The sequence below is a fragment of the Hippocampus guttulatus genome, chromosome 15 (genome assembly GCF_054856545.1).
Source record: "Hippocampus guttulatus isolate MCC_2025c chromosome 15, RoL_Hgut_1.0, whole genome shotgun sequence".
Taxonomy (NCBI): domain Eukaryota; kingdom Metazoa; phylum Chordata; class Actinopteri; order Syngnathiformes; family Syngnathidae; genus Hippocampus; species Hippocampus guttulatus.
In genome coordinates, this window is record NC_141275.1 from 7,047,691 (window position 1) to 7,075,200 (window position 27,510).

Genomic DNA, 27,510 nt, shown 5'->3' on the forward strand with positions numbered 1-27,510 from the left:
CATTGCGGTTATATTATATAAATTCAGGTGTTTCACAACATCTGTCCAAGGTTCTGCATATTGTGCGGAAATCGCTGACGCCACCCAAGCAACCGATCTGATTCGACGAAGTCTAGTCTCCGCCCTCTTCAGATTCAGTTGAGCGATGTGATTGGCTAGACTATCGTTGCGTCCGAGAAACACGTGGAGGGGGCGGGTCCATTCGGAAACCGCTCGAGCGCTGCACTTTCTCTTGGATATACGCCTACGTAGAGTACATCACGTCAGTAAGGTACCTAACTGTGATATTTTTAATAGTGTTAATCCCGTTGTATAATGAATTTGTTCAAACTAGAAAAGGAGCGAAAGAAAAACTAGTAAATTGAAGTAATTTGATCCGCATTTTTGCACCGTTTTGGAATGAAGCGGTTTAGACAACCTGTCTTGTTCATTGCATCCAATCATAACATAACTAACGATTGACTTGCTGTTTCTAATGCAAAACGCATACTTGCTCATGGATGCATGATCAATTATAAAGTATGTAACAACGGCAGAATATTAGAGTGGATGGATGGATGTTCTCTGCTTACTCTCAAAAGTTAAACTATAATTATTTTACTGTTACGTTATAGTCACACATACAAACTTGGGATAATGATCAAATTTTTTTCCGCATCATAACGTCTACTCGTTGTTTACACATACTCCTCTGTTTTTAAAGCAGATTAATAATGAGGTCAAAGAGTCAAACACCAAACGGCAAGGCTTCCCATAACACAGAGAGGGAGTTTGGAGGAACCCTAGGTAAGTCACTTATTTTGGGCGAATTCCAAAAATAAATGTTGACACAGTTTAGAAATCCCTTGAAACTCATCCATTCAATAGCTGACTTTGAGTGATAGACTGGGTACATCCTTGAATGGTCGCCACAATCATTGAGACACACATTGACACCAAAACACTCTAGCGTTAAACAACCAATCAGTTGAGTGACTTGCTCTGGGACAAGGCAAACGTCACAACAAAACCTACACAAATGCTTTCATTTAAAAAGACAGAGTTCAGCAGAATAATTTGTCTTGGAAAGTCATCTCCTAGTTACAAGCTGTAGTTGTTATTGGACATGATATAAGAGTAAATCCATCACAGCAACTAGATGTGCGTGGGATTTCTGTTTTTCTATTGAACTGAGTTTCCGATTCAATCTTCTTTTTAGCCAAAAAAACAAACAAACAAAAAAAAACGCTTTGAATACGACAGCTCCAGGCTTCAAAATGTAAAACAACCGAGGTGAACTGCTGCACTCCCACTGACAACTGAGCTACTCGTTGCAGCTGCAATTTGAGATACGTGAATTATTTACAATAAGAATCACTTCTCACTTACTGTCTGCTTGCATCTGTTTTACATCCTCAGGGGCCGTTTGCATCCCCATCTTTCTGCCATTGACGGTGCTTTTCCTGATTTGCGTCAATCGATCACCTGACGCAGCTCTGCTCCAGTGGCCCCCTCCCTTGCCCTCACTTGACCAACTGTGGAACCCTTTGGTTCCCCTCCTCTTGCTGGGCTGGATAGCTCTGCATGCTTTCCTGTATTTGTTACCATTAGGAAAGGTACAACAAGCTCATGATACATGTTCAGGGTGAAACAATATAACATTGGTGAGCCCGGCTACTGCTTACTCAGAGTATAGATGACTGATGATACTTTGAACTATGAGAAAACAATTATCTGAGTACTAGTGAAACAGTTGATCTGTTATTATTTTAAATTTAAATGTCATAACTACAGTTCACAAGTGGTTTAACCCTCATATGATGTTGAAAAAAAATCACATTGATTATGTTGTGGGTCATTTTGACCCGTACTATAAAAATCCACACAAAATAGTCAAAAAGCAGGTTACACTAGTAACACCTTTGTTTAAAATGATGTAAACATTCAGAAAAGAGACAGACAACAGATTTTTAATCCCAACAGTATATTTAATGCCTTAAAAGGTTTTAAAATCATCCATTATAATGTTTCTGCAGATATCTGAGGGATTAGTGCTGAGGGATGGAACACGTCTCAAGTATCCCATAAACGGTACGTTTTTTTAAATACCGGTAGATATTTGTGTGAGTGTATGTGTGTGCGTGCACTGACAATCATTCACATTCACAATTACACATACGGACAGTTTAGCATCTTCTATTAACCTAATGTGTATTTGTGGGCAATGCGGGTAGAAGCCGGAAAACCCACGCAAACAACATGCAAACTCACCGAAGCTCCAAACAGATACTGTATCATGTTTGTGGATGTATCTTTTAGTCTACACTTCATGCTAGACCCCTTCATCTTATTTACACTGCAACCTCCTACAAAGGTTACATTTCTAAACAATAGTCTATAACCATGCACGGGTTTTCACTGGAGGCCAACAACGTTTATTATGTTTATTTCTCTCTTGCAGGTTTTCATAGCTTGTGCATCAGCGGCGCATTGCTGATGTTGCTTCTGATGTTCAAGGCTCCTTTGGGGCATCTGTTCGAGATGATGTTGCCTCTGGCTGTGTGTGCAATAGGAGTGTCCTTCATGCTCTCTGTCTATCTCTACCTTTCTTCCTTTTGGGCTCCTCCTCATGCTCTTGCTTTGGGGGGCAACACAGGTGAGAGAACAAAAGGTTCATCGTTTGATAAGGAAGAAGGTTTCCAAGTGCCGCTGTCAATGTTACTGTTCTTTCTCCCACTCTGTGCTGAAGAGTTTAGATGTTCCCTCAGGTACCTGGTAGAGATGAGATGTATAAAGCTCTTGTTGAGATCAGCAGAACGTCCCCCATATAACAGTTTGGATTTGCAGCCCGTAGGCTTCTGACATTAAGTTGTTTTGCTGTATCCTGGTTGCAGTAGCTGAACTGAGAGAGGTGTTAGTCCCTTTGAAGTATTTAAACAAGTCAACCCAAATGTAGAAACAATTTTAGTATTATGCAGTGCCTTTCTTAACCGTAAAAACAACTGAACAGGTCTCGTTTCTCTTTAGAGCGCGGTGGTTATGTAATGTTGCGGTCGTAGAGTGTGATCCAGGGGTGTAAAAAAAAACATTCTGAGTACCTTTGAGACCTGCACCATTTGAGACATACAAAGCAAAACTTTTTATTTGATTTTTTTTTCTTCAGGAAATCCACTGTATGACTTCTTCATTGGACGAGAGCTGAACCCTCGTATAGGTCATTTTGACCTGAAATATTTCTGTGAGCTCAGACCAGGTCTGATTGGCTGGGTAAGTAGAACGAAGAGAACCACTTGTCATTTTTGTTACTTGTCGTCATCAAAGCCAATATCTACATGACAAATTGATTGAATCCTTCCAAGAGAACTCATTAGCTGCACAGTGCAAATATTATTGCGTCTTCTAACTGCTATTTGAGGCTACTGACGTTAGATGGCGGTGTTGTACAACATACGCCCAAATTTGAAACGATGATTACCGGTATATACGGTATATTTTTTTTAAGTTCAAACTGACAGAATCCCAAATTGGAATTCTTGCCATGCTGACCAAATGCATTTGATTTATGCGAATATTTTGAAGCACCTGTGAATTACCAATAAGCATTCAAAATATTGAGTGTTTGTTTGGACACCACACACTGATTCATTCTGTAAGTAACTTATACTTTTCATGAGATGATGCCTATCTTCATTTTATGGGCTTACAGTAAAAACAGTCAAGGCTTGGCCTATTAGATCATTTTAGAGTGAGTTGTGTAGGAGAGAACATAAAAACCTCCCACCCAAGTGTGTGTGGGAGATTTTGGTTGAATGTCTGACAGTACTTACTTGACAACATCTTTTCCTTGCTAAGTACTTTTCACCGCCTGTAAATTACTGTCCATTTATATTCATGACTGGCCCGCAACACAATCGCTCGCTATAAAGACCAGTTGGCTAAATTCAGTAATTTAACCTCTCTCTCATAATCTGTTTGTTTCCAATTGAGTTGTTCATTAAGTTTAAACCAGAAAGTAGCATCGCATCATCTGCATACTCTAAGGTGGTCCAACATGTCAAAATAAGTTTTTTGTGTTCCCTTAAATGAAAAGAGAAAAAGTCAGAATACCTTTAAGATGCATTGTAACCTCATAATTTTCTGTCAGCATTGATAACTGACCATTTGATCATTTTTCTCCATCTTCAAATTTGTGCCGCATTGCCTGCTTTCTCCTTCGCCCTGCTTTTAGATGGCGCGGCACAGAGACTAGACTTGACTAGAAGAAGCTCTTAATTCCTCAAATGCATCTGGAAAACCGACGATAAATATCTGTGTCCTTTGCTGAAGTCTTTTCAGCACGTGACGCAATCATAAGCGTGACATGGAGCAGATGGAACATCAATATATGATATTGTTTGGTCCAGGATGCAGTTTACTGTGAGAGTCATTTGCAGTTCATGTAAGAATCACAAGGGGGTAAACTCAGTTAAATTGAGATGATTTATATTGTTTAATGTTGATGAGAAAATGAAGTAGGAGTGGAAAAAAACAAACAAAAAAAACAATGTAGTGACGATTTGTCATCGATGAATGTCCTATTTTCATATACGAAGGTTCATAGCAAGGTGACGTTCACGTGAGGTCATTCGAGCTTTGCTCTTGGGCCATTGAGCTGCTCAAGATCGGGACCTTTGCGGAGCGGCTTTAAAATAAGTGATTTAAATTCAGGGCATAGATGAATAAATTATAACCTGTGCACTTTTTATGTGCTTGACTGAACACCACTCATTGTGCGGCTTAACACGTTCGCTCCTTTTTGACCTAACACACACATTTACAGAGTGCAACACGCGACACTGTTTATTGCAAAATAGCCACTGTCTGCTCTTTATTGAACTAGAAATATGAGACAGAGAAATGGAATACTGTAGCCTTGATCCGTCCACATTATTTGCATTTCTTTCAGGTGGTCATAAACTTTGGTATGCTGATGCAAGAGGTGGAGCTTCGAGGCTCTCCCTCACTCGCCATGATGCTCGTCAACAGTTTTCAGTTGCTGTATGTGGCTGACGCTCTGTGGAATGAGGTGGGACACAGAAGATTTGAACATGACTTGGAAGTTTAGGCAATTAATGTAATTTCCGGACTATTGAACGCACTGGAATATAAAATGCACCCAGTTAATTGAAAAAAAAAAAAGAAAAAAAATGTACGTCTACCATAGGCTGCAGTTGTCTTGTAGCTGCAGTTGTTCATGTTGTATGGGATATTTACACATGAAGATTTTTTTTTAAATGTTTTAATGATAATTATTGAGGTACTGTGTATTCCCCCCCGCCCCCCAAAAAAAAATCACCCTTCAAAAGCATTTTTACCCCCCTCTGTACTCTTGCATATTAGAATTGGGATTGGCCGTTTAAATGGATTCGTTCGCCTGTAAAAATCCATAAATCAACCGCATCATTGTTCAAGCTGCAGGGTTCAGTGAAAAAAGTCGCGACTTAGTCCGGAAATTACGGAAAGCTTCTCAGTGTCCCGTTTGTCCATGCTAACAGGAGGCGGTTTTGACCACGATGGACATTGTGCATGATGGTTTTGGCTTCATGCTTGTCTTTGGTGACCTGGCCTGGGTTCCCTTCACATACAGCCTGCAGGCGGCCTTTCTGGTCGAACATCCTCAAACACTAAGTCCAATGGGAGTTGCCGCGATAATAACTTTAAATGGTAACCACATTGTTATTCTCTGGGGGTTTTTTCAATGTATTGCATTTCTTTTCTTAAGGTACAATTAATCTTGCTTGCTATTAGGTATTGGCTATTATATTTTCCGAAAATCCAACACACAGAAGAATCAATTCCGGAGAAGCCCCACACATCCAAGTGTTTCAAGTCAGTACGAACTACTTTATTTTTTAAGTTATTTATGAATCAATAAACCCTTACAGATTCATGTATATAAATTTATTTTCTTCTCAGTTTGAGTGAAATGATAACATAATAGAGGCTAGGCACTGATCAAGGTCGTCTGCCAGTGTGATTGCGAAATGCTCATTAACTGAAGTGATTGCGACATTCTCTCCTGCATTATCCACGGCTCCTCGCAGGGCTCGAGACCATCGCCACGGCAACAGGGAAGCGTTTGCTGGTGTCTGGTTGGTGGGGTCTCGTTCGTCATCCCAATTACTTGGGTGATCTCCTCATGGCCTTGGCTTGGTCTCTGCCTTGTGGTAAAAACACCCAATCATGCATGCGCACGTTGACATTTGACACGCTCACTTCACTCTGGCCACCGGCCGCATGTTTGCGTGATATTTGTACGACACCCTCATTCTGCGTTACTTGTTTGAGCTATAAATTGATTGGTTCATTGATCTCTGGAAAATTGCATCTTAGAGATAGTTCCACTTTTCATTGGTTTTTTTCGACTGTGTATTGACATTAAATATGTATATATGCAATAAATATATTTACCAGGCAAAGCCCAATAATTGTTAAAGTTCAGGAAAGTAAATTATCAACAATGAATCTTGCCCATGGCTACGATTCATAATCCAGTTATTGTAGTCCTGCAGAAGACGGTGCCACAGCTGCATCGTGGTGACACGACATCCCATTGTCAATGATTGATCCTTTCCAGTATGACAGAGTAGTGCAGTTTGCAAGCCACAGCCGTTCCCTCACTTCCTTCTATTATCTGATAAATTGTTGAGACTCATGCTAGACGCATTGACGGCCTGGTCTCATTGTTCCTATCTAGCGCGTATAAAAAAACAAAAAAGGAGGCCGTCAGTCCTTTGTTACTGCAGACACATAAACATGATGTGACTCATTGTTTCGCTGCTTTTGTAACTGAGAAGTACAAAAGTTGAAGAGACAGAAATATGAATATGAGCACAATGAGGAGCGCTGGACGGGAACAACCCCTGACCGAACAAACCAAATGGATGTTCGATCGAAAACGGAAAATAAAACCCCTTTTCATGTAAAAGTGGGGAATGATGACACCCACCCACTGTAAAGCCGGAGAAGAAAATGTGCAGATTCAATACAGCCATTTACAAAAATAATTCTCCTTCCCTCTTTTCCCATCTGCTGCTTTTCGGTAGGATTCTCACATCTTCTGCCATACTTCTATGTGATATATTTCACCGTTTTGCTGATTCACCGTGAGGCCCGCGACGAGCGACACTGCAGAGCCAAGTATGGACTTGCATGGGAAACATATTGTCGACGTGTCCCCTACAGGATCATCCCTTATATTTACTGACTGGTGGACTACATCCAAAAACTATTCTATGGTGCCTTTGTAATGCACCTGAATGCACCGATTGAAAAAAAACTTTGAGGGGAAAAATGTATCACAGTAGAGGCCAAGTGGAAAAGCAAGTTAAATAATGAAGCCTCCATTGCTGTTGTTTGCATTTATTTTGATTCAGAAGCCTTGTCAGGCTCTGATAAAAGTGCTGCTCTGTTAGCATTTGTGCTAATGCTTTAGGTGGCTACAAATGTTTACGAACAATTTTATGTCACATTTCTGTCATTTTTGTCAACTCATGGTTTGATTTTTCGAATAAATGAAATTAGTGAATTCCATCCTTATATCTTTGGACAAATTGTTTTGATTTTTTACACACACACTGCCGTTTTGAACCAAAAAAACGTATCGGAAGCGTTTTCAACCGAAAAAATGACCAGGTATAGAAAGCCTTTTTTGCCAAAAAAAGAACGACCATGTATAGTAAGGCGTTTCAAGCCCAATCCAGGTCTTGGCCTTCCTCTGTGAAGTTGGAATCTAAAGTTTTTTGAGCGACCATGTATATGAGGACCTTTTTGGGTTGTTACTTACCAGCGTGATTAACCAGTGCCACTGTGGTTGACTGGTTAATGTGTTGGCTGAACAATGCAGAGGTTTAGGGTTCAAATCCAAGTCTCAGGCATCATCTGCAGAGTTTGCTTGTGAAGGTTTTTTGTCTAGCGTTACGACCAGGTATGTAAAGACCTTTTTGGGTTACTTGTGAACATGGCAAAGCAGTGCCACCGTGGTCCAATGGTTAAGTCGTCAACTTAACAGCGGCAAGATGCAGGCTTCTAATCCAGTCCAAGGCCTTCCTCTGCAGAGTTTGCATGGACAGTAAGGCTCTTTTTAATGACCATGCATAGGCGTTTTAACACAAAAAAAGGACCATGTATAGTAAGGGATTTTTAACCGAAAAAAACGACCATGTATAGAAAGGCGTTTTTAGCCGAAGTAAACGACCATGTATAGTAAGGCATTTTTGGCCCAAAAAAACGACAATGGATAGTAAGGCAATTTTAGCCGAAAAAAACCGACCATGTATAGTAAGGCGTTTTTAGCCGAAAAAAACCGACCATGGATAGTAAGGCGTTTTTAGCCGAAGAAAAACGACCGTGTATAGTAAGGCGTTTTTCGCCGAAAAAAATACCATGTTTAGTCAGTGGTTTTTGGCCGAAAAAAACCTACCATGTAGAGTAAGGCGTATTTGGCCCAAAAAACCGACCATGTATAAGTAAGGCGTTTTTAGCCGAAAAAAAACGACCATGGATAGTAAGGCGTTTTTAGCCGAAAAAAAAACGACCATATTTAGTAAGCCGTTTATAGCCGAAAAAAAAAACGACCATATTTAGTAAGCCGTTTATAGCCGAAAAAAATGACCATGTATAGTAAGGCATTTTTAATACAAAAAAATGACCATGTATAGTCAGTGGTTTTTGACCGAAAAAATGACCAGGTATAGAAAGCCTTTTTTGCCAAAAAAAGAACGACCATGTATAGTAAGGCGTTTCAAGCCCAATCCAGGTCTTGGCCTTCCTCTGTGAAGTTGGCATCTAAAGTTTTTTGAGAGACCATGTATATGAGGACCTTTTTGGGTTGTTACTTACCAGCTCGATTAACCAGTGCCACTGTGGTTGACTGGTTAATGTGTTGGCTGAACAATGCAGAGGTTTAGGGTTCAAATCCAGGTCTCAGGCATCATCTGCAGAGTTTGCTTGTGAAGGTTTTTTGAACGACTCTGAACATGAAGATCTTTTTGGGTTGTTACTTATGATACTTAGTAGAGCAGTGCCCCCATAGTTGATTGGTTAGTACTTCAGTTTAGCGGCGCAGAGGTGCAGGGTTCCAATCCAGGTCTTGGCCTTCCTCTGTGATGTTTGCAAGTAAAGTTTTTGAACGACTATGTGAAGACCTTTTTGGGTTGTTACTTGGAAACTCAGTAGAGCAGCTCCACAGTGGTCGACTGGTTACTGTGTCGGCTTTCCAGTGCAGAGGAGCAGGGTTCAAATCCAGGTCTCGGCCATCATCTGCAGGGTTTGCATGTCTAGCGTTACGACCAGGTTTGTAAAGACCTTTTTGGGTTACTTGTGAACATGGCAAAGCAGTGCCACCATGGTCCAATGGTTAAGTCATCAACTTAACAGCGGCAAGATGCAGGCTTCTAATCCAGTCCGAGGCCTTCCTCTGCAGAGTTTGCATGGACAGTAAGGCTCTTTTTAATGACCATGCATAGGCGTTTTAACACAAAAAAAGGACCATGTATAGTAAGGGATTTTTAACCGAAAAAAAGATGAGCATGTATAGAAAGGCGTTTTTAGCCCAAAAAAACGACCATGTATAGTAAGGCATTTTTGGCCGAAAAAAAAAGACGATGGATAGTAAGGCGTTTTTAGCCGAAAAAAAACGACCATGTATAGTAAGGCATTTTTAGCCAAAAAAATGACCATGTATAGAAAGTCGTTTTTAGCCGAAAAAACCCGACCATGTATAGTAAGGCGTTTTTAGCCGAAAAAAACGACCATGGATAGTAAGGCGTTTTTAGCCGAAAAAAACCCGATCGTGTATAGTAAGGCGTTTTTAGCCGAAACAATGACCATATTTAGTAAGTCGTTTATAGTTGAAAAAAACGACGATGTATAGTAAGGCGTTTTTAGCTGAAAAAAAACAACCATGGATAGTAAGGCGTTTTTAGCCGAAAAAAACCCGATCATGTATAGTAAGGCGTTTTTAGCCGAAATAAAACGACCATGTATAGTAAGGCGTTTTTAGCCGAAAAAAATGACATACATGGTCGTTTTTTTCGGCTTAAAAACGCCTTACTATACTATGTCGTTTTTTTCGGCCTAAAAACGCCTTACTATACTATGTCGTTTTTTTCGGCCTAAAAACGCCTTACTATACTATGACGTTTTTTTCGGCCTAAAAACGCCTTACTATACTATGTCGTTTATTTCGGCTTAAAAACGCCTTATTATACTATGTCTTTTTTTCAGCTTAAAAACGCCTTGCTATACTATGTCGTCTTTTCGGCCTAAAAACGCCTTACTATACTATGCCGTTTTTTTCGGGCTAAAAACACCTTACTATACTATGTCGTTTTTTTCGGCCTAAAAACGCCTTACTATACTATGTCGTTTTTTTTCGGCTTAAAAACGCCTTGCTATCTATGTCGTTTTTTTCGGCTTAAAAACGCCTTACTATATTATGTCGTTTCTTCGGGCTAAAAACGCCTTACTATACTATGTCGTTTTTTTCGGCTTAAAAAAGCCTTACTATACTATGTCATTTTTTTCCGCTTAAAAACGGCTTACTATACTATGTCGTTTTTTTTGGGCTAAAAACTCCTTACTATACTGTGTCGTTTTTTTCGGGCTAAAAACGCCTTACTATACTATGTCGTTTTTTTCGGCTTAAAAACGCCTTGCTATCTATGTCGTTTTTTTCGGCCTAAAAACGCCTTACTATATTTTGTCGTTTTTTTTCGTCCTAAAAACGCCTTACTATATACACTATGTCGTTTTTTTCGGCTTAAAAACGCCTTACTATACTATGTCGTTTTTTTCGGCTTAAAAACGCCTTACTATACTATGTCGTTTTTTTCGGCTTAAAAACGCCTTACTATACTATGTCATTTTTTTCAGCTTAAAAACGCCTTACTATATATACTGTCTTTTTTTTCCGCCTAAAAACGCCTTACGATACTGTCGTTTTTTTCGGGCTATACTATGTCGTTTTTTTCGGGCTAAAAACGCCTTACTACATACTATGTCGTTTTTTTTCGGCCTAAAAACGCCTTACTATACTATGTCGTTTTTTTCGGCTTAAAAACGCCTTACTATATTTTGTCGTTTTTTTCGGCCTAAAAACGCCTTACTATACTATGTCGTTTTTTTGGGCTTAAAAACGCCTTACTATATTTTGTCGTTTTTTTCGGCCTAAAAATGCCTTACTATATATACTATGTCGTTTTTTTCGGCTTAAAAACGCCTTGCTATCTATGTCGTTTTTTTCGGCTTAAAAACGCCTTACTATATTATGTCGTTTTTTCGGGCTAAAAACGCCTTACTATACTATGTCGTTTTTTTCGGCTTAAAAAAGCCTTACTATACTATGTCATTTTTTTCGGCTTAAAAACGGCTTACTATACTATGTCGTTTTTTTCGGGCTAAAAACTCCTTACTATACTGTGTCGTTTTTTTCGGCCTAAAAACGCCTTACTCTACTATGTCGTTTTTTTTCGGCTTAAAAACGCCTTACTATATTATGTCGTTTTTTTCGGGCTAAAAACCCCTTACTATACTATGTCGTTTTTTTCGGCCTAAAAACCCCTTACTATACTATGTCGTTTTTTTTCGGCTTAAAAACGCTTTACTATATATACTATGTCGTTATTTTCGGCCTAAAAACGCCTTACGATACTATGTCGTTTTTTTCGGCCTAAAAACGCCTTACTATACTATGTCGTTTTTTTGGGCCTAAAAACGCCTTACTATACTATGCCGTTTTTTTTAGCTTAAAAACGCCTTACTATACTATGTGTTTTTTTTCGGGCTAAAAACGCCTTACTATACTATGTCGTTTTTTTCGGCTTAAAAACGCCTTACTATACTATGTCGTTTTTTTTTCGGCTTAAAAACACCTTACTATATACTATGTCGTTTTTTTCGGCCTAAATACGCCTTACTATGCTATGTCGTTTTTTTCAGCCTAAAAACGCCTTACTATACCATGTCGTTTTTTTCGGCTTAAAAACGCCTTACTATATACTATTTGGTTTTTTTTGGCCTAAAAACGCCTTACTATACTATGTCGTTTTTTTCGGCTTAAAAACGCCTAACTATACTATGTCGTTTTTTTCGGCCTAAAAACGCCTTACTATACTATGTCTTTTTTCGGCTTAAAAACGCCTTACTATTCTATGTCATTTTTTTTGGCTAAAAAACGCCTTACTATACTATGTCGTTTTCTTCGGGCTAAATACGCCTTACTATACTATGTCGTTTTTTTGGGCTAAAACGCCTTACTATATATACTATGTCGTTTTTTTTCGGCTTAAAAACGCCTTACTATACTATGTCGTTTTCTTCGGGCTAAATACGCCTTACTATACTATGTCGTTTTTTTCGGCTAAAAACGCCTTACTATATATACTATGTCGTTTTTTTTCGGGCTAAAAACGCCTTACTATACTATGTCTTTTTTTTCGGCTTAAAAAAGCCTTACTATATATACTGTCGTTTTTTTCGGCTAAAAAACGCCTTACTATACATGGTCGATTTTTTCGGCTTAAAAACGCCTTACTATACTATGTCGTTTTTTTTCGGCCTTAAAGCGCCTTACTATACTATGTCGTTTTTTTCGGCTTAAAAACGCCTTACTGTTCTGTCGTTTTTTTCGGCTTAAAAACGCCTTACTATATACTATTTCGTTTTTTTTTTGCCTAAAAACGCCTTACTATACTGTCATTTTTTTTGCCTAAAAACGCCTTACTATATACTATTTCGTTTTTTTTTGCCTAAAAACGCCTTACTATACTATGTCATTTTTTTCGGCCTAAAAACGCCTTACCATACTATGTCGTTTTTTCCGGCTTAAAAACGCCCTACTATACTATGTCGTTTTTTTCGGCCTAAAAACGCCTTACTATACTATGTCGTTTTTTCGGCTTAAAAACGCCTTACAATACGATGTCGTTTTTTTTTGCCTAAAAACGCCTTACTATATGCTATTTTGGTTTTTTTTGCCTATAAACGCCTTACTATACTATGTCGTTTTTTTCGGCTTAAAAACGCCTTACTATATACTATTTCGTTTTTTTTTGCCTAAAAACGCCTTACTATTCTGTCTTTTTTTTCGGCTTAAAAACGCCTTACTATATACTATGTCGTTTTTTTTTGCCTAAAAACGCCTTACTAAATATACTATGTCGTTTTTTCGGCCTAAAAATGCCTTACTATACTATGTCGTTTTTTTCGGCTTAAAAACGCCTTACTATATACTATTTCGTTTTTTTCGGCTTAAAAACGCCTTACAATACTATGTCGTTTTTTTCGGCTTAAAAACGCCTTACTATATACTATGTCGTTTTTTTCGGCCTAAATGTCGTTTTTTTCAGCCTAAAAACGCCTTACTATACCATGTCGTTTTTTTCGGCTTAAAAACGCCTTACTATATACTATTTCGTTTTTTTTTTGGCCTAAAAACGCCTTACTATACTATGTCGTTTTTTTCGGCTTAAAAACGCCTTACTATACTATGTCGTTTTTTTCGGCTTAAAAACGCCCTACTATACTATGTCGTTTTTTTCGGCCTAAAAACGCCTTACTATATATACTATGTCGTTTTTTTCGGCTTAAAAACGCCTTACTATACTATGTCATTTTTTTCGGCTTAAAAACGCCTTACTATATACTATGTCGCTTTTTTCGGGCTAAAAACGCCTTACTATACTATGTATTTTTTTTTCGGGGTAAAAACGCCTTACTATATATACTATGTCGTTTTTTTCGGGCTAAAAATGCCTTACTATACTATGTCTTTTTTCGGCCTAAAAACGCCTTACTATACTATGTCGTTTTTTTCGGCTTAAAAACGCCTTACTATACTATGTCGTATTTTTTCGGCCTAAAAACGCCTTACTATCCTATGTCATTTTTTTCGGCCTAAAAACGCCTCACTATACTATGTCGTTTTCTTCGGGCTAAAAACACCTTACTATACTATGTCGTTTTTTTCATCTAAAAACGCCTTACTATACATGGTCGTTTTTTTCGTCTAAAAACGCCTTACTTTACATGGTCGTTTTTTTCGTCTAAAAACGCCTTACTATACATGGTCGTTTTTTTTCGGCAAAAAAACGCCTTACTATACATGGTCGTTTTTTTTCAGCTATAAACGGCTTACTAAATAGGGTCGTTTTTTTTGGGGCTAAAAACGCCTTACTATACATGGTTGGTTTTTTTCGGCTAAAAATGCCTTGCTATACAAGGTCTTTTTTTTCAGCTAAAAACACCTTACTATACATGGTAATTTTTTTTCGGCGAGAAACGCCTTCCTATACATGTTTGTTTTTTTGGCCAAAAACGCCTTACTATAAAAAAAAAAAAACGACCATGTACAGCAAGGCGTTTTTAGCTGAAACAAAACAACCATAAATACTGTCTTGTTTGTAATAGAACACCACATCCTCTTGATAGCAAAAGTTTCTGCGCAGCTTGACCTGAATAGACCAGAGCGAATAAGACTTCATATCGTGCCAATTGTGTATAAGTATGAATCCTCGTTCATCTTTATGTGCCCCGGACTAGCGACCAGTTCGTGTGTATTCTGTATTTCACCCAGCTGGAACAGGCTCCACTTTCAGGAAACTGTGAGCTGGTTTTGCAATACAGATAGTGGATAGTTTAGAAAGGCATACGATGAATACATTAGCTCCTCTCAATGCAATGATATAAAATGGATTCTCTCTTTAGTCGAGTCGAGTTCAGTTCCACAGAAGCAAAAGTGGTAAGCATTTGTTAGACCTTGAAGCAGCGGTCGCGTGTTGCTTAGAACCCCACTATTCTTTGAACAGACATTTGCATTTGATTACAAAAGAACACATTTCATTCCCCGCCACCGATTGCAAATCACATTGGATGAAGAGAGCAAATATTTATTTCTGTCAAACACAGTGAGTCGTGCAAATAGAGGGGAGAGGGCACTTTGTTGATGGACACCTTCATTTGTCACCTCCGTGCACCCACTTAAGTACACTTTGCCTCTGGCTTCGCCCACACCTCACTCAAGCTATTTTTTCCCCTTTGTTTTTCATATGTAAAGCGCTAATGACAACCCTGGAGGGACATTATGCGGACTAGGTGGCTGTAGAAATGGTTCATGGATGCATTACTCTGTCACTGTAATTCTGTATAAGTGTCATGTTTTTCATGCTCATTGCATCATACTGAGAGCAAAACCTCTCATGCTGACTTAATAGTTGTTGTTTTTAACATGTGGAAACATAAGAAATTCAGATCCAGAGTCATGATTTGCCATATCTTGTATGTGCATAGTACAGTATATTGTGAGTGGAATAGATTTAAATGACAAGTGAAAAGCATGATCTGCCCCCCCAAGAAAAATCTGAGGAATGAAATGTTAGTCAGTTGGGAAAACAAATTTGTGTCATTTTTCCCCCCACACTTTTTCCAATAAATAATTTAAAAAAATCACTATAACTTATGTCATTTGAATGTCTTTGTTCACAATTTACTACTGTACATACACCGTACATTATGTTCTTATGTTTCATGTCTGCACAGCCTGAGTGAAATGCGGCGTCCTACAGCGTCTTGTGTAATGATGAATTAGCGATTCAGTGTGGATGCCAATCTTCCCGTTCCGAGCCCCGCAGTTGTAGCCAGTTTCCATGGCAACGTGCCTGTGAGAGCGCAGACGTAGGAAGAGAGGGGAACGGCGGCGTTGAGACTGCGATGGCGGTGTGGAGGGTGATGAAAAAGGAAGAGCCCGGGATGAGTGTGAAACGGTGTGAGCCATGGGAGAAACAGATGCATTTGGTATGTGTGCGTATGTATCCTGCGATAAGACATCATACGAGCATTGTTGCGATGCTTTTATGGATATTTACTGTGCATGCAGAAATGCACAGACCTTGCAGTAATCTAAACATGTAGCAAGGTACTCACGAAATGCTGCCAGGCATGTGAAAAGTGCAAATGAATTATATTTTTCTGTGTCTGACATAAAGCCTCGGAGGGAATGCCTAATACAATTTGGTTTCCATGGTGACAGTGGAGACTGATATGTCCTTTTTCAGTCGGAGGAAAATATCCGCTCGGTGCTTTGTTGCCGCGTTGGTTTCAGTCGAATCACTTGTGAGACGGGAAGCATTTTTGGCACAGATATTTAGGGGAGACCAAAAAAAAAAAAATACCCGTTCCTGGAGCTTTTGCCAAAGGAGCAAAATAATAGGGAAGCATGTCAACATGAACCATTCTGAATTGTAAAATCAACCCCAAAAGTCACAAAATTACTGTGATTGGAAATTAAATATTAAATGAATAAATAAATCACAAATTTATTTCAAGATTTAAAAAGGGGAAGTCAACAAAATAATTCTTGACTAGTTAATGTTCGATGTGGCCCCGCTGCTTTAAACACAATATTGTGACTAATAATGCATTTGTGGAATATAAACTAAGTAAAAAAATCCAGCTGATTTGAATCCATCTCAGGCCAGGCAGCCATTTTGCTTTGTACTGTCAATTGCTGTCGACTGAAAATGATTCAGGTAATGACCTTCATGGCTCACCTTTTTTCTGGGACATTATTTGTGAAATAAAGTAAAAACATTAAGCCTATATACTGTAATTCTATCATCAAATTGACTGTGCATAAAGGTTGCAGCTAAAGATGATTAATTATGGATTCACCTGTCCATTTTTTTTCCTCAATGAATCGTTGAATCAGATTTAAGCAATGACTTTCAGTGTTCATCTATAATTTCACATTGACAGCGCAGAAAACGCAGAAACATAAATTATTTATGATTCTGTAGCTGGTTTGGTCCATAATGTGTCAAAAATAGGCAAAAATGCTTAGCGGTGTTTTCCAAAGTAAAAGCAGATGTCTTACTGGGATAAATGACAGAGACAAAAATGGAGGACTACAGTCTGATAATATTACTGTGGAGAGGCAGAAATTCCAAGATTTGGACAATTTCCTGTTCATGAGGACTTGAAACGATTATTCAATTATCAAAATTCAATTCATTTGATAATCAGTTAGCTCTCAATCAAATTGATTAATTGTTGTGCCTCAACTACAATTACACACCTCTGTAAAGACTGCAAGATATCGGATTCTAAAGATGGGGGTGGGGGGGATAAAAATGCACACATTTTTTTTTTCAGGATGGATTCATTTTATTCCAATACATATGAATTGCTTGTTTATGAAGTGTACATCATATTGGAACCTGATTGTTCTAAAGTTGCCCACCAAACTGGTTATAGAATACACTGATCAGAAATGTATAAAAGACAGTTACAAATAGATATGCCCGAAATGACTTTGTCAATGTTTGTTTGGAGATTACATACATGGTCACATAGAGACAATTAACCAAACTGTATTTTTCAAACTGTCCTGGTGGTGATTGTCCTGTCCTGTTTACTCACTGGACACAACATTAAGTACGCCTGCACAATGAACTTTACAACCCCACAACTTTCAATCCTACTTCTTTGCTCGTGTCAAAACGGGACATGAATATTTTGCTCCCATTGGATATGATGACATTGTGCAAGTGTCCTTAATATTGTGACCCAGGCTACTTTATGTTTGTGTGTCTTCTGCTCGGGGGGGGGGGGGGGGGGCAGGGAGATTCTGTAGCACATGAATCTCTTTCAAAATCCGTAGCAACTCATGTTGACCTATAGGCTTGCTCCAGATGTCCACATTTCAAAAATCCACATTGCAATGCCACCAGAAGATCGCACACATTTCATATTAGTCTATAACAGCAGCAAAAAAAAAAAAAAAAAAAAAAAAAAAAAAAAATGTTTTCTGACTCTCAGGTTTCTGTCACATGTAAACTGAATTGAAAGAAATATTCTCCAAGAGTCTCAACACCATAATGGAAGTATGCAGTCATTCAAGAAGAAAATCTATTTTAAAAATCAAGTTATTGTTGTCCATGGTAACACAGCCAAAGTTTATTTGGATTATTTGCAAACAATTTAATTTATTCCAGTGTCAGGCTTTAATCCTAGTATTGCTGTCTATTCAAAATGTGTTTTTTTTTTTCCATACACTTACTTCCACAAAAGATGTTTTACACTGTGGTGTGAATGTTTACGTTGATTTTGATCATTGTTTAAAATATGTTGACAGGCTGAAGTACTCGTGACACCTTTTCCTAAGTAGCAACACCAGACATGTGATGAGCACTTCTTCATCACACATTGATCCGCAGGGGCGGAAACATTTTTTTTTTATCAGGACCCTGAATTTCTGTACGCCTACTGCTGGACAAAATCACAATGGAATCATCACTTATCTACAAATAAGTCCACTCAACGACTACATGAGAACAAGAGCAGATGAGCAAAGGCTTGGTCATCAAGCAGCAATGAGTTCATGTGTCTGATTGTATTATCGAGATGGAATGGCTCTTTACATGTCTGATGTAATCATTATCACTGAGTCTTTCTGTCACTTGTGTCTCACTCAGTTATTACACACACACACACACACACGCGCGCACGCACACACACACACACACGTTGCCATCAAACCTAATAGATTGCTAGTTTGGAGTTTTTAATTGCTTGTCATACATGAAATGTCACTGTGCTAAAATAGCTAGCATTGATGCTAATGCGTGAAGTTAAATGGAGATAAGGCGGTTTCTGCACACTAAAAAATTGACAAGATGTTGGTTTTCTTTTCTCTTTTTCTCTTTTGAAGAAAATTATTGTACCAAGATTTTTTTTAAGAAGAAGAAGAAAGTGAAAACCGAGACACGGCATGTCGCCTTAGCATTTACAGTCAGTGACAATGTACAGGATTTCTCAAGCCACATCGTTGCTTTTCACTTCACCTATGTTCTTTGGCACAATGCTTTTCATACACAATCTTTTGGCATTGAATCTGTGAGCACATAACTGTGGAGGGGAAAGAAATGCGTCTAGCATTTAATGGGAACTATGTCCTTCCAGCTAAGAATACACTTCAAATTGAATTGCCTGTATAGAGACTTGAATCTTGCTTTTTATTTGTTGTTCTCTCGGTTTGAAAATGACCGCGATGACCCTGGTCGCCAAGGCTTTCTCTACATCTTGATTGAAAGTGTCTCTGCATGCAGCGATCTGTAATATCCCTGCTTGCATTTTTTTTAACTTCTCCATTTTACAACAAAATGTCTCCACAACACAGCAGAAACACAGTGGTTGGATATTAGAGGCGTCTGTCAAAATATGGATGAATACCAAACACTTGCACACTTTCCAGGTCAAAGATTTTGTGTTCCATCTTAAATGTTTAGAGAGTCACAGTGAGTTAAGAGACTAGATCATTAAGAGCAGCGTGGGATGACTCCAGCCCTTCAGATTCCTTGTTAAGATTTTTTGTAATGAGGCGTAAAAGGCATCACAAGCACCTTTTCCATCACCCGCTTCACTACTTCCATCCACCACCCATTCCTTTGTCCATCTGTCTCACTGCAGTGTTTGTAAGAAAGTGGTCGAAATGGATCGGCGGCAACACCTTTACATTCACAATGGCACTCGGAAGAGCTGATCTCGTGGTTCTTTCCTTATCGATGCTTTTCTGTCGATCTCAGCATGAGAATCTTTTAGAAGCTCACCAGGGCATAGACCATGCTTGATCAATGAGTAGATCATAACAAAGATAAAGAAACACAAATGGACAGTTGATTTTTTTTTTTTATAATGCAAGCCCTACAACACTGTAAGTAAATTTAAGGCTGCATTTACACTGTATGGTTCAAGTGGCACAATCAAGTGGCCACGTAGCCCTGTTTGGAACGACATACATCAGCGGCATTAGCATTAGCATAGCGAGCCTCATTCTATGGACCTGTTGCGTGCGTCTCTTCCACCAATGCCGTACAAACTCCATTGTAAAATGTCAAATTGAAAACGTAGTCAACATGCCGATCACGGGAAGGTTTACGGCTGATCAGCGTGTTTTCTCTCACTTATCTAGAGATCAAAGATCTCTGGTCATTGAAACTGGATGATTTGCGAATATTCCTGCAAATAATATACCGTGTAAAACATGATGAGCGCAGTCACCAGAATAGCGGACATCGCTACCAAAGTAAGGGAACCTGTCTTCGATTTCCGATGGCCATACCGCTCATGACTATTGCGCTGGGAGCAATGTCTAAAAATACTCAAAGTTTGATCTTAACCAGGGCACTCAGAATCCAGAGACCTGTTTTCCAGTCCAACGTCACAGACATCCGTTGACTAGGAATCACAACGGCATTGGCAATGTCAAGGTCAATACGTTTCGCTTCACGGAAATGACTCACATTCACACCAAAGGACAATTTTGAGTCATTAGTCTACTTTTGTTTTGGAATGTGGGGGCGGGGGGGGGGGGATGCCTAAGCAAGCATCAGGAGAACACGTAAACAAAGATTTGAAGCCATACTGGAAGGCAGATATACAATAATCACCGTTGCACCGTGCTGCTCTGGTGTAAATTTTCAGTTCCACAAAAAAAGTGGGATATCATCGACGAATCGGAATTGGATATTCAGACCTCCAGTATAAATACAGCCTTAGGTCATGTACAGGTTTATAGAGTTAAACCTACCTGTAGAGATAATAGAAGAAAGAGACAAGATAAAAGCCCAGCTTACACCACGACTCCTTCTGACAGTAATTCAGGATGTCGGCATTCATCACACTTACAGGATCATACATGACCTCGGACCCATCAGCTGGTCGATGGAAAAACCTGGGAACAATATAAAGAGAATTTTCTCTTAGAAACTGGAGCCAATGGATTAAAAAAAACCCACTTTGAAGGCATTTGTTAGGGGACGGTGCACGTCGTACCTCCACAGATGGTAAAAGAGTAGTGGGATATTTAGGCCAAGTGTGACCCACTCTCCAGCACACATGAACATTAGGCAAAAAAGTCCATGGATAGAATACTCTGGTACCACCAACTAAAAACAGCACATACAGGGAATCCATTTCAGTCGTGTTGTAAGGAGTGTTACATTTAAAGGACCACATTTTTTTCATGTTTCATGAACTCTTATCGGTACCGCACGTTCTTCTCTATATGATTTGGAGTGTATACCTTCGACTTCTAGTCAGAGTTTTCCATTACGGTGGGGGACATAATCATTTCGAGTTGAGTTTATTTAGTACCCTGACCTGCTGAATATGAAAGCGCCTGAAAATAAAATGTACTTCCTCTGATTTTTAACTACAGAAATCCAATTGTTTCTGGTGATGCTGACTTCCATTTTTGTTTGGTGTTCTGCGGCGTTTGTGGGTGCAAACAACAGCCTACCAACATCGATAACCATTAACTCATTCACTCCCAAAGACGTTTTTAAACGTCTTTTCAGATTTGGTCTAGAATTGGCTGGTACTGAATGAGTTAAAAAGCTCCACACTCAATAGAAGTGCGATTTTCCTACACTGTAGCTTTCATTTGCTCCTAATAGGGAGCATATTGACCTTGTTCATGCGCATTAATGTTGGATTCTTGTTCAATGTCATTCACAATTATGTGACATGCATTTTGCAATACAGTGCTATACAATACATTTTTATTTATAAAGCACTTTCACAACAGCCCTAGCTGTAACAAAGCGCTTTACAGGACATTGAAAAAAAACCCAACAATAATAACAACGGAACAGATAATATCTATTCCTACGCACGCATTTTTGTTATTTACATTGTATAAGACCCCAAACAAAAGACAAATGGCTTCCTCTGTTTGGCAGATGTGACAGATATCATGGTTCTTGTCTGTAAAAAGGCGGAGAAAAATCCCGACATGAGAGTTCTGAATCAGTGTGTGGGTGTGGAGTGAAGCACTGAAGGTGGCTCCACGTGAAATGGAGAATGCGTCATGGCGCTCCCAGTAGAGGGGGAGACAAATGATGCCCCCCCCCCCTCCCCAGATGTTATCGAGCAGTGGCATGTGAAAAGCTGAAATTACTCACTCGGCGAAGAAGGTTGCAGATTCGCTCAATATTGAGAATCCTTTCCCTCTGTGGATCAGAAACAAAGAAAAAAATGATACTGTAGTCTTCTTTCACATTTCTTCATCCATTTCTTACTTTCAATGCTAAACATACAGGTCCTTTTTTTTTGCCTTAAAAACATTCAAACACACTTGCATAATATATGAAAGTACAAATGATGATGCATCTTTTTTTTTCTGTTGCTGAATCATACAAGCTGTGTCAGTCTCAATAGGTTGTAGTGACCACAATGTGGTGGCAATTGCTCGAAGAAGTCAAGTACCTAAAGCCAAACCAAGAGTTGTTTACCGAAGGTTCTATCGATCGTTCTCTGAAGGTGCATCCCTGCAGGACGTCGGCAATATATATTGGTCCAACATTAATAAAGAAAAAGAACCGGATGCAGCACGGGAGTCCTTTCTTAAAAAGTTTCATCCGGTTATTGTCAAGCATGCACCAATCAGAAAATTAACAGTGAAGACGTGTGTGTGTGTGTGTGTGTGTGTGTGTGTGTGTGTGTGTGTGTGTGTGTGTGTGAGTGTGGCTGGCGCGCCTCCACACTCCCACAGCCTGATTTCACAGTTTCCTCTCCCACTCCTCATCACTCTCACTTTGTAGCTTCACATTGTTGCTGGAACATTCTCGAAGAATCTCTCGGCTGATGCCAACTCGCAAAAGTGTCGACTTAGCGGTCGTCATTGTTTTACGTCGTCAAAAGTAATGGATATGCTTTTAATCCATTTGCTTGGCGAGGAATTCCCAACTGGGACTCCGGTTTGGAAAGTTCTGACTGAGTGAGATGAAATGTAAACAATATCTGAACTTCTGATCCCGTCGTGTAAATAAAGGCCTAATTTTGCCTCAGGTTTATAAATGTGGTGAGCAGATGAGCCAATGCCATTGTTGAAAGTTGACTCTGCATGCAAATAAGTCTTTGTTGTTTCAGTTGCGGCGGCTTGGTAGTCCAGTGTTTAGCGCGTCGACCTCACAGTGCAGTTTGATTCCAGTTCTACCATTCCTGTGTGGAGTTTGCATGTTCTCCTCGTGCCTGCGTGGGTTTTCTCCGGGTACTCCGGTTTTCTCCCACATTCCAAAAACATGCGTGGCAGGTTAATGGAACACTCTAAATTGTACCTCGGTGTGAGTGTGAGCGTGGATGGTTGTTCATCTGTGTGTGCCCTGCGATTGGCTGGCGACCGGTTCGGGGTGTATCCCGCCTGCGGCCCGAGGACGGCTGGGATAGGTTCCAACACACCCCGCGACGCTTGTGAGGATAAAGTGGATTGGAAAATGGATGGATGGATGTTTGACTCGCAGTCACTGGGAAGCCTACAACTAACCTTTGATGCTCAATATTAATGAACATTCTCAGAACAAAATTGAAATATCAGCATTTTATGAATAAAATGTTGTATAATTTCACATCTTTCAGACGACTATTAGAAACTCTGATGTAAAAATGATCGTCTGATCCATCCGAAGAACAGAAGAAGGAATTGAATATTGGACTCATTGAGAATGCCTGAATAGTTTGGACACTTCAAGGTAGATTTTTTTTTTTGCATGCACAAGTAACACAAGGCGTCTCTTACCGCTCTGGTGGGATTGCTCTGGTCGATGGGGTTTTTGAAGTCTGTGCGCAGTTCATCAAATGCAATAATCTGAAATATAGCACACGTGAATTTCTTGACATTTCTATGCCTTTAGATTGCACTGTTGAACGCTTCCAGATGCTATCAGGTTGTTTTCATTCCCTGGACATCGTGGCAACAGTTCATAAACAATAAGAAAGGCTTAACAATGTCAGGAGCCACTTTTCATTCCTACTGGAAGTTTAAATTGAAACCGACTGTTGCATTCATAAATCTGATGCAACAACTTAAATACTGAGCCCTGTTTATAGTTTCAGTTTCTGAAAGCATGATTTATTTCGCCGCACTTAATGTCCCCCCTGAGGTGTTTTGCATGCATGAACAATCCAAATTCAAAATAATCAGAGAAATCTATTCGTCCATAACATTAGGTACAGATGCACAATCCATCAGGTCCAATATCAATATCAGGTTTGCCATTACAAGGATTATGTCCATCTTTGATGAGGGTTAAGGACATCGCTCTATGTTTGTTACTATAACTCGTGGAAATCATGAATAGAAAATATTTCTCCAGATAAGTGTGTGGCCCACAACCTAAAATTTACACCAAGCACGCAAAAGTGACGACTTCCATGCTGTTTATTTTCCTGCAAGTCTATATGACTCTCTCCACCGTTTTTTTTTTATTCCACATTTGTAAACAGATACAGTTTCCATAGCAACAGGGCAAACCCCACCGTGGGTTGCATGGTTACTGATGCAGTGAGCAAGCCATCTGATTGGCTGACAGCCGAATTCAATAGGGATATTTTGCCAGTGCGTCGAGGCTCGCCTGGGGGGAAGGAGGGGGGGGGGGGGTGCTGGTGGTTGGTGGTCCAGGATCATAGTTTGATAAGCCTTTCAATCACACGGTTGAACGGCAAGCCAGACATCCGCTCCCACCCGCCCCCTTGCTTTTCTCGTTCAGACACGCCGACTGACTAATATGTAGTCACACCATTCAGCCAGTCGGTACGTTAGTCATTTTGCAGCCTCAGATTTGTAGCAACTGTTTTGAAGTTCATATTATGTTCTCCACTGGAGAAGCGACTGTTGTTGTGGAGCTTTGCAGTTTGCAAGTCCCCTTCAGAAGCCTCTGCTGACGTCTGTGCAAATTTGACTGAAAAATGCTGCAGATTTCATACCGGTCAGGCAATAAAGAGGAGTGCTTTGCTGACTCCCCGAATCCATTATGTGCAGTTTGCTGTGGCGTGAACGCACCTTGTTTGAGGAGCGGGTTTGTTGTCAACATACACGGACGGAGCCACCGGCAACAGCAGGCCGTTCCGGTGAGAATTTAGTCAGATTTTGGCTCTCAAAACTAAGCATCAACCTCTCTATTCTTCTTTTTCTTAATTTTTTATTTTTTTTTACCCTGATTAGCTTGAGCAACACGGTCAAAGGCTTAAATTGCTACATTTAAGAATGCACTGGCATCTCAAATGTGTTAAAATGTTATGTTTGGAACAATACACTGAGATCCCCCCAACCTAGAGAACGTTATGACATTGATCCTGTAGATTAATTTAATTGTACAGTCAACAGTTTTCTAATACGGCCATGATGCCGTAACATGCTTTATTTCACAACAACAATTTCAAGACTGCTGCGGTATCATAACAAATGAATGCTACCCAGTAAGATGGCTTGTTAGTCTATAACCTCCATAAAGTTAATATTTTCTATTTATTATGATTCGAGGTTTTACCGTAAATCACAAATACTGGAGTGTGACATTTTATTCCCCAGTGATTAAATGGGATCTACTGTAATAGTGAAGAATGTATTGAAAGATTGTAAGGGGTTGTGCTGGCGATCATAAATAAAAAATATTTGCCTTTCGTGACGATCTGCCGTGATCTTATCGGGCTATTTTGAGGAAGCGTTACACTTTAAAATGATAGCAAAGCCTTGGATATTGGACCTTTCCTACTCATGTCTGCGGGTTATCTGCAGTCTTATAGCGTGCAATGTACCGACGGAACTCGCACATTGCTGGAAAAGTGGATATGCGATCATAATTTCTTTGGCAGTCCACATTTCAGCACTTCAGAGACTCCCACTTGAATCAGAATCTCTTTCCATTCTGGTGTTTACCATTAAAAAGACCAATATATCCCTTGATGTTTTCCGCGGGGCATTTCAAAGCATCTGACGCCTGTACAATTACTTTACACTGAGCCTATCTTGAGCTACAAAGTGACATAATTACATACATTTAGACCCGCTGCGAGATGAACGGGACGGATGCACCTGATCACTTCTGGAGAAGGTGCCTCTGCTGCGTTGCTGTCACTATTGTGCAATGTGTGCGTGTGTGGGTGGATGTGTTTGTCTTGCGCCCGTGCGGGGGCTCGGAGTGTGAATCCACTTAAGTGCTGTACTCACCTGCCAGATGACAAAGAAGATGAGGGCGGCGCACAAGACCAAGGTGAGCATGTAGCAGAAGGCCGCAAAGGTGAACGCCATGGCGGTGCCAGCCAGCCTGACGACGAGACGGGTTCGAGAGAGAGAAAGGGAAATAAACCCCCTTTGCCTCACTCTGTCTGTGGTTCCCTTGCACCCTGCTTCTCTCAAAGCAGATTTCTTTTTTCAGTTTGGCCCCCTCAGGCGCAACTCTGGATCATCCAGGGAGTTCAAACACTCACGTTCAGCTATAAACAAGGGGAAGTTATCGTTTCAGTGCCTGCACTCATTCTCATTGAGTTAAGATCACAATCTCGTTGGGAGTTTTCAGCAAATGGCTGTGTGAATATTCATAACGTGCGACTCTGAGTGAAACGACAACAGCGGAATTGTTTTTCTTCTCCAAGATGCTTATGGGCTTGTGGCACTTAATAACTTTCTTTTATGACTTTCAGTTCAACTGTTGCTTCGGAGCGGAGACAACCGGTGCAGCATTCTGCCCGATTGTTGACACTGTTTACACAAGCAGTCTCTTCATGTCTCCCTTAAGTTTAAACAGTGGAGAGTCCATCATCGAATCATTGCAAGCCGTACAGAAAGCGTGAATTTGAGTTCTGCTGTTATTAGAACCCAATTGCTAATGATGTCAGCATCACACATCCAAGTAGATCATATGCAGTAGAAGACGGGTAGTATGCACCGATATGTTGACTGGTTTCGGAATTGAGCGGAGAATACCTGAATCTGGCTGGTGACGTGTCTGCCACGGAGCAGAGCATTCCACTCGGTCCACGTCTTGCTCGATTTGGGTCGACAGCATGTCACAACTCTCTTCTCTCATCCCTAAACCATCTCCATTCGTGAACCTTTAAAAAGAGGCTTGGCCGTCTGGTTAGATTCTTAAGAAAAACATGTCAACAGAGGACGCATCTGTGCTCGTTTGGACTTCAAAAATACAAATGTCCACATCGGGGCGTCCGAAGTTAATTGGTCCTTCTCTTTGCTCTCCCTGTTCTCTCTTTTTCAAGATCGATGATGGAAAACAAAACAAAAACAAAATAAGAGCATCTTAATCTATTTTATGACTCTGCTGCCCGTCTGTTTCCATCGCCGGGAGAAATGTATTTCTATCATGCTCAATATTGGAAGGATCAGCCAATCGCATCACCCCGTTTTCCCTGCTGCTCTTATTTCTCCTATCTCAACGCTCTGGGTCTCCTGCCTCTTGTGCCATCCCATCCCCTCTCTCTCTCTCTCTCTCTCTGTCTCTCTCTCTCAACCATTTATACATTCCCATTATCACTTGGTCCCCCAGAGACTGATGAGGGGGCAGGGCAAGCCGAAAATGTTTTTTTCCCTTTTGTCTGCATCGCTATTGTACCCATTCAGCAATTATTGAAGCCACTCCGCACAGGCGTTTTTCATCTGTAATTCTTCTTATTTTCCAACCTCACATCCCAAAAGTGTCAGAG

The 27,510-nt window shown here is 40.0% G+C and overlaps 2 protein-coding genes across 4 annotated transcripts; one reads left to right on the top strand and one right to left on the bottom strand.

Annotated features, from left to right (window-relative positions):
* The first annotated feature begins 184 nt into the window (after positions 1-184).
* On the top strand, positions 185-7,557 carry tm7sf2 (transmembrane 7 superfamily member 2). Of its 2 annotated transcripts, none has more exons than XM_086132008.1 (11): positions 185-271; positions 707-786; positions 1,399-1,595; positions 2,016-2,070; positions 2,441-2,635; positions 3,143-3,246; positions 4,925-5,044; positions 5,514-5,682; positions 5,767-5,847; positions 6,063-6,185; positions 7,065-7,557. In XM_086132008.1, the coding sequence occupies exons 2-11, from the start codon at positions 714-716 to the stop codon at positions 7,223-7,225; spliced, it is 1,278 nt and encodes a 425-aa protein (XP_085988134.1). In that variant the 5' UTR covers positions 185-271; positions 707-713; the 3' UTR covers positions 7,226-7,557. The 2 variants fall into 2 exon arrangements, with proteins under 2 accessions (XP_085988134.1, XP_085988135.1); XM_086132009.1 differs by having other exon boundaries at positions 207-271; positions 704-786.
* Positions 7,558-17,161: 9,604 nt separating this feature from the next.
* On the bottom strand, positions 17,162-27,239 carry cnih2 (cornichon family AMPA receptor auxiliary protein 2). 2 transcript variants are annotated; one of them, XM_086131670.1, is made up of 7 exons: positions 26,777-27,239; positions 26,021-26,117; positions 23,591-23,659; positions 21,978-22,025; positions 20,848-20,960; positions 20,603-20,746; positions 17,162-19,638 (listed from the first exon to the last, which is right to left on the bottom strand). In XM_086131670.1, exons 1-7 carry the CDS (start codon positions 26,815-26,817, stop codon positions 19,611-19,613), a joined length of 540 nt encoding a protein of 179 aa, XP_085987796.1. In that variant the 5' UTR covers positions 26,818-27,239; the 3' UTR covers positions 17,162-19,610. The 2 variants fall into 2 exon arrangements, with proteins under 2 accessions (XP_085987796.1, XP_085987797.1); XM_086131671.1 differs by having other exon boundaries at positions 26,021-26,286.
* Between the last annotated feature and the right edge of the window lie 271 nt (positions 27,240-27,510).

What these genes read in the sequence shown, in the direction of transcription:
- tm7sf2 (XM_086132008.1), top strand. Translation starts at nt 714, where the DNA reads ATGAGGTCAAAGAGTCAAACACCAAACGGCAAGGCTTCCCATAACACA. An exon ending in ATTTGTTACCATTAGGAAAG is followed by an intron (nt 1,596 to 2,015) that starts GTACAACAAGCT and finishes ATGTTTCTGCAG; the next exon opens with ATATCTGAGGGATTAGTGCT. An exon ending in CTGACGCTCTGTGGAATGAG is followed by an intron (nt 5,045 to 5,513) that starts GTGGGACACAGA and finishes CCATGCTAACAG; the next exon opens with GAGGCGGTTTTGACCACGAT.
- cnih2 (XM_086131670.1), bottom strand. Translation starts at nt 26,817, where the DNA reads ATGCTCTGCTCCGTGGCAGACACGTCACCAGCCAGATTCAG. An exon ending in ACGTCACCAGCCAGATTCAG is followed by an intron (nt 26,118 to 26,776) that starts GTATTCTCCGCT and finishes TCTCGTCGTCAG; the next exon opens with GCTGGCTGGCACCGCCATGG. An exon ending in TTCTTCTATTATCTCTACAG is followed by an intron (nt 19,639 to 20,602) that starts GTAGGTTTAACT and finishes TCATTGATCAAG; the next exon opens with CATGGTCTATGCCCTGGTGA.